Source organism: Somniosus microcephalus, unplaced genomic scaffold (genome assembly GCF_052327205.1).
Source record: "Somniosus microcephalus isolate GS21.2 unplaced genomic scaffold, FLI_Smic_1.0 unresolved_chr4, whole genome shotgun sequence".
Classification (NCBI taxonomy): Eukaryota; Metazoa; Chordata; class Chondrichthyes; order Squaliformes; family Somniosidae; genus Somniosus; species Somniosus microcephalus.
This window is the reverse complement of record NW_028225182.1, coordinates 19,474,663-19,486,813: the sequence shown is the minus strand read 5'-3', so window position 1 is coordinate 19,486,813 and position 12,151 is coordinate 19,474,663. Positions and strand designations below refer to the sequence as shown.

At 58.3% G+C, this 12,151-nt stretch overlaps 1 protein-coding gene across 1 annotated transcript in view; it reads left to right on the top strand.

The window, feature by feature from the left end:
* Positions 1-11,673: 11,673 nt before the first annotated feature.
* LOC147090012 (cohesin subunit SA-1-like) overlaps positions 11,674-12,151 on the top strand; it is a 62,272-nt gene continuing 61,794 nt past the window's right edge. The window contains exon 1 of the mRNA XM_085977025.1: positions 11,674-11,769. Within this exon, the coding sequence (XP_085833151.1) occupies positions 11,688-11,769 (82 nt within the window). The 5' untranslated portion in view covers positions 11,674-11,687. The remainder of the gene's footprint in view (positions 11,770-12,151) is intronic.

Here is a 12,151-nt window from a genome sequence, read left to right as displayed (position 1 = left end):
TGACGGGTCGGATTAGACGGGGTGGGGATGTTCCTGGTTTGGGGGAAGTGAGGGGATTAGACGGGGTGGGATGTTCCTGGTTTGGGGAGTGAGGGGGATTAGACGGGGTGGGATGTTCCTGGTTTGGGGAGTGAGGGGGATTAGACGGGGTGGGATGTTCCTGGTTTGGGGAGTGAGGGGGATTAGACGGGGTGGGATGTTCCTGGTTTGGGGAGTGAGGGGGATTAGACGGGGTGGGATGTTCCTGGTTTGGGGAGTGAGGGGATTAGACGGGGTGGGATGTTCCTGGTTTGGGGAGTGAGGTGGATTAGACGGGGTGGGATGTTCCTGGTTTGGGGAGTGAGGGGGATTAGACGGGGTGGGATGTTCCTGGTTTGGGGAGTGAGGGGGATTAGACGGGGTGGGATGTTCCTGGTTTGGGGAGTGAGGGGGATTAGACGGGGTGGGATGTTCCTGGTTTGGGGAGTGAGGGGGATTAGACGGGGTGGGATGTTCCTGGTTTGGGGAGTGAGGGGGATTAGACGGGGTGGGATGTTCCTGGTTTGGGGAGTGAGGGGGATTAGACGGGGTGGGATGTTCCTGGTTTGGGGAGTGAGGGGGATTAGACGGGGTGGGATGTTCCTGGTTTGGGGAGTGAGGGGGATTAGACGGGGTGGGATGTTCCTGGTTTGGGGAGTGAGGGGGATTAGACGGGGTGGGATGTTCCTGGTTTGGGGAGTGAGGGGGATTAGACGGGGTGGGATGTTCCTGGTTTGGGGAGTGAGGTGGATTAGACGGGGTGGGATGTTCCTGGTTTGGGGAGTGAGGGGGATTAGACGGGGTGGGATGTTCCTGGTTTGGGGAGTGAGGTGGATTAGACAGGGTGGGATGTTCCTGGTTTGGGGAGTGAGGTGGATTAGACGGGGTGGGATGTTCCTGGTTTGGGGAGTGAGGTGGATTAGACAGGGGTGGGATGTTCCTGGTTTGGGGAGTGAGGTGGATTAGACGGGGTGGGATGTTCCTGGTTTGGGGAGTGAGGGGGATTAGACGGGGTGGGATGTTCCTGGTTTGGGGAGTGAGGTGGATTAGACAGGGTGGGATGTTCCTGGTTTGGGGAGTGAGGGGATTAGACGGGGTGGGATGTTCCTGGTTTGGGGAGTGAGGGGGATTAGACGGGGTGGGATGTTCCTGGTTTGGGGAGTGAGGAGGATTAGACGGGGTGGGATGTTCCTGGTTTGGGGAGTGAGGGGATTAGACGGGGTGGGATGTTCCTGGTTTGGGGAGTGAGGGGGATTAGACGGGGTGGGATGTTCCTGGTTTGGGGAGTGAGCGGATTAGACGGGGTGGGATGTTCCTGGTTTGGGGAGTGAGGTGGATTAGACAGGGTGGGATGTTCCTGGTTTGGGGAGTGACGGGGATTAGACGGGGTGGGATGTTCCTGGTTTGGGGAGTGAGGGGGATTAGACGGGGTGGGATGTTCCTGGTTTGGGGAGTGAGGGGATTAGACGGGGTGGGATGTTCCTGGTTTGGGGAGTGAGGGGGATTAGACGGGGTGGGATGTTCCTGGTTTGGGGAGTGAGGGGATTAGACGGGGTGGGATGTTCCTGGTTTGGGGAGTGAGGGGGATTAGACAGGGTGGGATGGTTTGGGGAGTGAGGGGATTAGACGGGGTGGGATGGTTTGGGGAGTGAGGGGATTAGACGGGGTGGGATGTTCCTGGTTTGGGGAGTGAGGGGATTAGACGGGGTGGGATGGTTTGGGGAGTGAGGGGATTAGACGGGGTGGGATGTTCCTGGTTTGGGGAGTGAGGGGATTAGACGGGGTGGGATGGTTTGGGGAGTGAGGGGATTAGACGGGGTGGGATGGTTTGGGGAGTGAGGGGATTAGACGGGGTGGGATGGTTTGGGAAGTGAGGGGATTAGACGGGGTGGGATGGTTTGGGGAGTGAGGGGGATTAGACAGGGTGGGATGGTTTGGGGAGTGAGGGGATGAGACGGGGTGGGATGGTTTGGGGAGTGAGGAGGATTAGACAGGGTGGGATGGTTTGGGGAGTGAGGGGATTAGACGGGTGGGATGGTTTGGGGAGTGAGGGGATTAGACAGGGTGGGATGGTTTGGGGAGTGAGGGGATTAGACGGGGTGGGATGGTTTGGGGAGTGAGGGGATTAGACAGGGTGGGATGGTTTGGGGAGTGAGGGGATTAGACGGGGTGGGATGGTTTGGGGAGTGAGGGGATTAGACGGGGTGGGATGGTTTGGGGAGTGAGGGGGATTAGACGGGGTGGGATGGTTTGGGGAGTGAGGGGGATTAGACAGGGTGGGATGGTTTGGGGAGTGAGGGGGATTAGACGGGGTGGGATGGTTTGGGGAGTGAGGGGATTAGACGGGGTGGGGTGGTTTGGGGAGTGAGGGGATTAGACGGGGTGGGATGGTTTGGGGAGTGAGGGGATTAGACGGGGTGGGATGGTTTGGGGAGTGAGGGGATTAGACGGGGTGGGATGGTTTGGGGAGTGAGGGGATTAGACGGGGTGGGATGGTTTGGGGAGTGAGGGGATTAGACGGGGTGGGATGGTTTGGGGAGTGAGGGGATTAGACGGGGTGGGAGGGTGGGGTGGTTTGGGGAGTGAGGGGATTAGACGGGGTGGGATGGTTTGGGGAGTGAGGGGATTAGACGGGGTGGGATGGTTTGGGGAGTGAGGGGATTAGACGGGGTGGGATGGTTTGGGGAGTGAGGGGATTAGACGGGGTGGGATGGTTTGGGGAGTGAGGGGATTAGACGGGGTGGGATGGTTTGGGGAGTGAGGGGATTAGACGGGGTGGGATGGTTTGGGGAGTGAGGGGGATTAGACAGGGTGGGATGGTTTGGGGAGTGAGGGGGATTAGACAGGGTGGGATGGTTTGGGGAGTGAGGGGACTAGACGGGGTGGGATGGTTTGGGGAGTGAGGGGGATTAGACGGGGTGGGATGGTTTGGGGAGTGAGGGGGATTAGACGGGGTGGGATGGTTTGGGGAGTGAGGGGATTAGACGGGGTGGGATGGTTTGGGGAGTGAGGGGGATTAGACGGGGTGGGATGTTCCTGGTTTGGGGAGTGAGGGGGATTAGACAGGGTGGGATGGTTTGGGGAGTGAGGGGATTAGACGGGGTGGGATGTTCCTGGTTTGGGGAGTGAGGGGGATTAGACAGGGTGGGATGTTCCTGGTTTGGGGAGTGAGGTGGATTAGACGGGGTGGGATGTTCCTGGTTTGGGGAGTGATGGGATTAGACGGGGTGGGATGTTCCTGGTTTGGGGAGTGAGGGGGATTAGACAGGGTGGGATGGTTTGGGGAGTGAGGGGATTAGACGGGGTGGGATGTTCCTGGTTTGGGGAGTGAGGGGGATTAGACAGGGTGGGATGTTCCTGGTTTGGGGAGTGAGGTGGATTAGACGGGGTGGGATGGTTTGGGGAGTGAGGGGATTAGACGGGGTGGGGTGGTTTGGGGAGTGAGGGGATTAGACGGGGTGGGATGGTTTGGGGAGTGAGGGGGATTAGACGGGGTGGGATGGTTTGGGGAGTGAGGGGATTAGACGGGGTGGGGTGGTTTGGGGAGTGAGGGGATTAGACGGGGTGGGATGGTTTGGGGAGTGAGGGGGATTAGACGGGGTGGGATGGTTTGGGGAGTGAGGGGATTAGACGGGGTGGGGTGGTTTGGGGAGTGAGGGGATTAGACGGGGTGGGGTGGTTTGGGGAGTGAGGGGATTAGACGGGGTGGGATGGTTTGGGGAGTGAGGGGGATTAGACGGGGTGGGATGGTTTGGGGAGTGAGGGGGATTAGACGGGGTGGGATGTTCCTGGTTTGGGGAGTGAGGTGGATTAGACGGGGTGGGATGTTCCTGGTTTGGGGAGTGAGGGGATTAGACGGGGTGGGATGTTCCTGGTTTGGGGAGTGAGGGGATTAGACGGGGTGGGATGTTCCTGGTTTGGGGAGTGAGGTGGATTAGACGGGGTGGGATGTTCCTGGTTTGGGGAGTGAGGGGGATTAGACGGGGTGGGATGTTCCTGGTTTGGGGAGTGAGGGGATTAGACGGGGTGGGATGTTCCTGGTTTGGGGAGTGAGGGGGATTAGACGGGGTGGGATGTTCCTGGTTTGGGGAGTGAGGTGGATTAGACGGGGTGGGATGTTCCTGGTTTGGGGAGTGAGGGGGATTAGACGGGGTGGGATGTTCCTGGTTTGGGGAGTGAGGGGATTAGACGGGGTGGGATGTTCCTGGTTTGGGGAGTGAGGGGGATTAGACGGGGTGGGATGTTCCTGGTTTGGGGAGTGAGGTGGATTAGACGGGGTGGGATGTTCCTGGTTTGGGGAGTGAGGGGGATTAGACGGGGTGGGATGTTCCTGGTTTGGGGAGTGAGGGGATTAGACGGGGTGGGATGTTCCTGGTTTGGGGAGTGAGGTGGATTAGACGGGGTGGGATGTTCCTGGTTTGTGGAGTGAGGGGGATTAGACGGGGTGGGATGTTCCTGGTTTGGGGAGTGAGGTGGATTAGACGGGGTGGGATGTTCCTGGTTTGGGGAGTGAGGGGGATTAGACGGGGTGGGATGTTCCTGGTTTGGGGAGTGAGGTGGATTAGACGGGGTGGGATGTTCCTGGTTTGGGGAGTGAGGGGGATTAGATGGGGTGGGATGTTCCTGGTTTGGGGAGTGACGGGGATTAGACGGGGTGGGATGTTCCTGGTTTGGGGAGTGAGGTGGATTAGACGGGGTGGGATGTTCCTGGTTTGGGGAGTGAGGTGGATTAGACGGGGTGGGATGTTCCTGGTTTGGGGAGTGAGGGGATTAGAAGGGGTGGGATGTTCCTGGTTTGGGGAGTGAGGGGATTAGAAGGGGTGGGATGTTCCTGGTTTGGGGGGTGAGGTGGATTAGACGGGGTGGGATGTTCCTGGTTTGGGGAGTGAGGGGGATTAGACGGGGTGGGATGTTCCTGGTTTGGGGAGTGAGGGGATTAGACGGGGTGGGATGTTCCTGGTTTGGGGAGTGAGGGGATTAGACGGGGTGGGATGTTCCTGGTTTGGGGAGTGAGGGGGATTAGACGGGGTGGGATGTTCCTGGTTTGGGGAGTGAGGGGGATTAGACAGGGTGGGATGTTCCTGGTTTGGGGAGTGAGGGGATTAGACGGGGTGGGATGTTCCTGGTTTGGGGAGTGAGGAGGATTAGACGGGGTGGGATGTTCCTGGTTTGGGGAGTGAGGTGGATTAGACGGGGTGGGATGTTCCTGGTTTGGGGAGTGAGGGGATTAGACGGGGTGGGATGTTCCTGGTTTGGGGAGTGAGGTGGATTAGACGGGGTGGGATGTTCCTGGTTTGGGGAGTGAGGGGGATTAGACGGGGTGGGATGTTCCTGGTTTGGGGAGTGAGGGGGATTAGACGGGGTGGGATGTTCCTGGTTTGGGGAGTGAGGGGGATTAGACGGGGTGGGATGTTCCTGGTTTGGGGAGTGAGGGGGATTAGACGGGGTGGGATGTTCCTGGTTTGGGGAGTGAGGAGGATTAGACGGGGTGGGATGTTCCTGGTTTGGGGAGTGAGGGGGATTAGACGGGGTGGGATGTTCCTGGTTTGGGGAGTGAGGGGGATTAGACGGGGTGGGATGTTCCTGGTTTGGGGAGTGAGGAGGATTAGACGGGGTGGGATGTTCCTGGTTTGGGGAGTGAGGGGGATTAGACGGGGTGGGATGTTCCTGGTTTGGGGAGTGAGGTGGATTAGACGGGGTGGGATGTTCCTGGTTTGGGGAGTGAGGGGGATTAGACAGGGTGGGATGTTCCTGGTTTGGGGAGTGAGGTGGATTAGACGGGGTGGGATGTTCCTGGTTTGGGGAGTGAGGGGATTAGACGGGGTGGGATGTTCCTGGTTTGGGGAGTGAGGTGGATTAGACAGGGTGGGATGTTCCTGGTTTGGGGAGTGAGGTGGATTAGACGGGGTGGGATGTTCCTGGTTTGGGGAGTGAGGTGGATTAGACAGGGTGGGATGTTCCTGGTTTGGGGAGTGAGGTGGATTAGACGGGGTGGGATGTTCCTGGTTTGGGGAGTGAGGGGGATTAGACGGGGTGGGATGTTCCTGGTTTGGGGAGTGAGGTGGATTAGACAGGGTGGGATGTTCCTGGTTTGGGGAGTGAGGGGATTGGACGGGGTGGGATGTTCCTGGTTTGGGGAGTGAGGGGGATTAGACGGGGTGGGATGTTCCTGGTTTGGGGAGTGAGGAGGATTAGACGGGGTGGGATGTTCCTGGTTTGGGGAGTGAGGGGATTAGACGGGGTGGGATGTTCCTGGTTTGGGGAGTGAGGGGGATTAGACGGGGTGGGATGTTCCTGGTTTGTGGAGTGAGCGGATTAGACGGGGTGGGATGTTCCTGGTTTGGGGAGTGAGGTGGATTAGACAGGGTGGGATGTTCCTGGTTTGGGGAGTGACGGGGATTAGACGGGGTGGGATGTTCCTGGTTTGGGGAGTGAGGGGGATTAGACGGGGTGGGATGTTCCTGGTTTGGGGAGTGAGGGGATTAGACGGGGTGGGATGTTCCTGGTTTGGGGAGTGAGGGGGATTAGACGGGGTGGGATGTTCCTGGTTTGGGGAGTGAGGGGATTAGACGGGGTGGGATGTTCCTGGTTTGGGGAGTGAGGGGGATTAGACAGGGTGGGATGGTTTGGGGAGTGAGGGGATTAGACGGGGTGGGATGGTTTGGGGAGTGAGGGGATTAGACGGGGTGGGATGTTCCTGGTTTGGGGAGTGAGGGGATTAGACGGGGTGGGATGGTTTGGGGAGTGAGGGGATTAGACGGGGTGGGATGTTCCTGGTTTGGGGAGTGAGGGGATTAGACGGGGTGGGATGGTTTGGGGAGTGAGGGGATTAGACGGGGTGGGATGGTTTGGGGAGTGAGGGGATTAGACGGGGTGGGATGGTTTGGGAAGTGAGGGGATTAGACGGGGTGGGATGGTTTGGGGAGTGAGGGGGATTAGACAGGGTGGGATGGTTTGGGGAGTGAGGGGATGAGACGGGGTGGGATGGTTTGGGGAGTGAGGAGGATTAGACAGGGTGGGATGGTTTGGGGAGTGAGGGGATTAGACGGGTGGGATGGTTTGGGGAGTGAGGGGATTAGACAGGGTGGGATGGTTTGGGGAGTGAGGGGATTAGACGGGGTGGGATGGTTTGGGGAGTGAGGGGATTAGACTGGGTGGGATGGTTTGGGGAGTGAGGGGATTAGACGGGGTGGGATGGTTTGGGGAGTGAGGGGATTAGACGGGGTGGGATGGTTTGGGGAGTGAGGGGGATTAGACGGGGTGGGATGGTTTGGGGAGTGAGGGGGATTAGACAGGGTGGGATGGTTTGGGGAGTGAGGGGGATTAGACGGGGTGGGATGGTTTGGGGAGTGAGGGGGATTAGACGGGGTGGGATGGTTTGGGGAGTGAGGGGATTAGACGGGGTGGGATGGTTTGGGGAGTGAGGGGATTAGACGGGGTGGGATGGTTTGGGGAGTGAGGGGATTAGACGGGGTGGGATGGTTTGGGGAGTGAGGGGATTAGACGGGGTGGGATGGTTTGGGGAGTGAGGGGATTAGACGGGGTGGGATGGTTTGGGGAGTGAGGGGATTAGACGGGGTGGGATGGTTTGGGGAGTGAGGGGATTAGACGGGGTGGGGTGGTTTGGGGAGTGAGGGGATTAGACGGGGTGGGATGGTTTGGGGAGTGAGGGGATTAGACGGGGTGGGATGGTTTGGGGAGTGAGGGGATTAGACGGGGTGGGATGGTTTGGGGAGTGAGGGGATTAGACGGGGTGGGATGGTTTGGGGAGTGAGGGGATTAGACGGGGTGGGATGGTTTGGGGAGTGAGGGGATTAGACGGGGTGGGATGGTTTGGGGAGTGAGGGGGATTAGACAGGGTGGGATGGTTTGGGGAGTGAGGGGGATTAGACAGGGTGGGATGGTTTGGGGAGTGAGGGGACTAGACGGGGTGGGATGGTTTGGGGAGTGAGGGGGATTAGACGGGGTGGGATGGTTTGGGGAGTGAGGGGGATTAGACGGGGTGGGATGGTTTGGGGAGTGAGGGGATTAGACGGGGTGGGATGGTTTGGGGAGTGAGGGGGATTAGATGGGGTGGGATGTTCCTGGTTTGGGGAGTGAGGGGGATTAGACAGGGTGGGATGGTTTGGGGAGTGAGGGGATTAGACGGGGTGGGATGTTCCTGGTTTGGGGAGTGAGGGGGATTAGACAGGGTGGGATGTTCCTGGTTTGGGGAGTGAGGTGGATTAGACGGGGTGGGATGTTCCTGGTTTGGGGAGTGATGGGATTAGACGGGGTGGGATGTTCCTGGTTTGGGGAGTGAGGGGGATTAGACAGGGTGGGATGGTTTGGGGAGTGAGGGGATTAGACGGGGTGGGATGTTCCTGGTTTGGGGAGTGAGGGGGATTAGACAGGGTGGGATGTTCCTGGTTTGGGGAGTGAGGTGGATTAGACGGGGTGGGATGTTCCTGGTTTGGGGAGTGATGGGATTAGACGGGGTGGGATGTTCCTGGTTTGGGGAGTGAGGAGGATTAGACGGGGTGGGATGTTCCTGGTTTGGGGAGTGAGGGGATTAGATGGGGTGGGATGTTCCTGGTTTGGGGAGTGAGGGGGATTAGACGGGGTGGGATGTTCCTGGTTTGGGGAGTGAGGGGATTAGACGGGGTGGGATGTTCCTGGTTTGGGGAGTGAGGTGGATTAGACGGGGTGGGATGTTCCTGGTTTGGGGAGTGAGGGGATTAGACGGGGTGGGATGGTTTGGGGAGTGAGGGGGATTAGACGGGGTGGGATGGTTTGGGGAGTGAGGGGGATTAGACGGGGTGGGATGGTTTGGGGAGTGAGGGGATTAGACGGGGTGGGATGGTTTGGGGAGTGAGGGGATTAGACGGGGTGGGATGGTTTGGGGAGTGAGGGGATTAGACGGGGTGGGATGGTTTGGGGAGTGAGGGGATTAGACGGGGTGGGATGGTTTGGGGAGTGAGGGGACTAGACGGGGTGGGATGGTTTGGGGAGTGAGGGGATTAGACGGGGTGGGATGGTTTGGGGAGTGAGGGGACTAGACGGGGTGGGATGGTTTGGGGAGTGAGGGGATTAGACGGGGTGGGATGGTTTGGGGAGTGAGGGGGATTAGACGGGGTGGGATGGTTTGGGGAGTGAGGGGATTAGACGGGGTGGGATGGTTTGGGGAGTGATGGGATTAGACGGGGTGGGATGTTCCTGGTTTGGGGAGTGAGGGGGATTAGACGGGGTGGGATGTTCCTGGTTTGGGGAGTGAGGGGATTAGACGGGGTGGGATGGTTTGGGGAGTGAGGGGATTAGACAGGGTGGGATGGTTTGGGGAGTGAGGGGGATTAGACAGGGTGGGATGGTTTGGGGAGTGATGGGATTAGACGGGGTGGGATGGTTTGGGGAGTGAGGGGGATTAGACAGGGTGGGATGGTTTGGGGAGTGAGGGGATTAGACGGGGTGGGATGGTTTGGGGAGTGAGGGGGATTAGACAGGGTGGGATGGTTTGGGGAGTGAGGGGGATTAGACAGGGTGGGATGTTCCTGGTTTGGGGAGTGAGGTGGATTAGACGGGGTGGGATGTTCCTGGTTTGGGGAGTGAGGGGATTAGACGGGGTGGGATGTTCCTGGTTTGGGGAGTGAGGTGGATTAGACGGGGTGGGATGTTCCTGGTTTGGGGAGTGAGGGGGATTAGACGGGGTGGGATGTTCCTGGTTTGGGGAGTGAGGTGGATTAGACGGGGTGGGATGTTCCTGGTTTGGGGAGTGAGGGGGATTAGACGGGGTGGGATGTTCCTGGTTTGGGGAGTGAGGGGATTAGAAGGGGTGGGATGTTCCTGGTTTGGGGAGTGAGGTGGATTAGACGGGGTGGGATGTTCCTGGTTTGGGGAGTGAGGGGATTAGACGGGGTGGGATGTTCCTGGTTTGGGGAGTGATGGGATTAGATGGGGTGGGATGTTCCTGGTTTGGGGAGTGAGGGGATTAGACGGGGTGGGATGTTCCTGGTTTGGGGAGTGAGGAGGATTAGAAGGGGTGGGATGTTCCTGGTTTGGGGAGTGAGGTGGATTAGACGGGGTGGGATGTTCCTGGTTTGGGGAGTGAGGGGATTAGACAGGGTGGGATGTTCCTGGTTTGGGGAGTGAGGGGATTAGATGGGGTGGGATGTTCCTGGTTTGGGGAGTGAGGGGATTAGACGGGGTGGGATGTTCCTGGTTTGGGGAGTGAGGGGGATTAGACGGGGTGGGATGTTCCTGGTTTGGGGAGTGAGGTGGATTAGACGGGGTGGGATGTTCCTGGTTTGGGGAGTGAGGGGATTAGACGGGGTGGGATGTTCCTGGTTTGGGGAGTGAGGGGGATTAGACGGGGTGGGATGTTCCTGGTTTGGGGAGTGAGGGGGATTAGACGGGGTGGGATGTTCCTGGTTTGGGGAGTGAGGTGGATTAGACGGGGTGGGATGTTCCTGGTTTGGGGAGTGAGGGGGATTAGACGGGGTGGGATGTTCCTGGTTTGGGGAGTGAGGTGGATTAGAAGGGGTGGGATGTTCCTGGTTTGGGGAGTGAGGGGATTAGATGGGGTGGGATGTTCCTGGTTTGGGGAGTGAGGGGGATTAGACGGGGTGGGATGTTCCTGGTTTGGGGAGTGAGGTGGATTAGACGGGGTGGGATGTTCCTGGTTTGGGGAGTGAGGGGGATTAGACGGGGTGGGATGTTCCTGGTTTGGGGAGTGAGGGGGATTAGACGGGGTGGGATGTTCCTGGTTTGGGGAGTGAGGGGATTAGAAGGGGTGGGATGTTCCTGGTTTGGGGAGTGAGGGGGATTAGACGGGGTGGGATGTTCCTGGTTTGGGGAGTGAGGGGGATTAGACAGGGTGGGATGTTCCTGGTTTGGGGAGTGAGGAGGATTAGACGGGGTGGGATGTTCCTGGTTTGGGGAGTGAGGTGGATTAGACGGGGTGGGATGTTCCTGGTTTGGGGAGTGAGGAGGATTAGACGGGGTGGGATGTTCCTGGTTTGGGGAGTGAGGTGGATTAGACGGGGTGGGATGTTCCTGGTTTGGGGAGTGAGGGGATTAGACGGGGTGGGATGTTCCTGGTTTGGGGAGTGAGGTGGATTAGACGGGGTGGGATGTTCCTGGTTTGGGGAGTGAGGGGATTGGACGGGGTTGGATGTTCCTGGTTTGGGGAGTGAGGGGGATTAGACGGGGTGGGATGTTCCTGGTTTGGGGAGTGAGGGGGATTAGACGGGGTGGGATGTTCCTGGTTTGGGGAGTGAGGTGGATTAGACGGGGTGGGATGTTCCTGGTTTGGGGAGTGAGGGGGATTCGACGGGGTGGGATGTTCCTGGTTTGGGGAGTGAGGGGGATTAGACGGGGTGGGATGTTCCTGGTTTGGGGAGTGAGGGGGATTAGACGGGGTGGGATGTTCCTGGTTTGGGGAGTGAGGGGGATTAGACGGGGTGGGATGTTCCTGGTTTGGGGAGTGAGGGGGATTAGACGGGGTGGGATGTTCCTGGTTTGGGGAGTGAGGGGGATTAGACGGGGTGGGATGTTCCTGGTTTGGGGAGTGAGGGGGATTGCTCCCTGGCTGTGACTGATTAAAGTGCCTGTCACAAACATGGCGTCACCCGACATGGGGAACCCGGTGCCAGTCAAGAAGATGGCGGAAGGGGGCGGGCCTGCGTTTGGCAGAAATGCGCGATGACGGCACTGCGTTTGTTTGGCGCCAGTTTTGGATAGCGCGGGAGACGGAGAGAGTTCGCGAGAAAAACTCAGGTAAAAAATCCGAGAGAGCGACTGAGGTAAAAAACCCCAGAGAGAGAGAGAGACTGAGGTAAAAAACCCCAGAGAGAGAGAGAGACTGAGGTAAAAAACCCCAGAGAGAGAGAGAGAGAGAGAGAGAGACTGAGGTAAAAAAACCCCAGAGAGAGAGAGAGAGACTGAGGTAAAAAACCCCAGAGAGAGAGAGAGAGAGAGAGACTGAGGTAAAAAACCCAGAGAGAGAGAGAGAGACTGAGGTAAAAAACCCAGAGAGAGAGAGAGAGAGACTGAGGTAAAAAAACCCAGAGAGAGAGAGACTGAGGTAAAAAACCCAGAGAGAGAGAGACTGAGGTAAAAAAAACCCCAGAGAGAGACTGAGGTAAAAAACCCCAGAGAG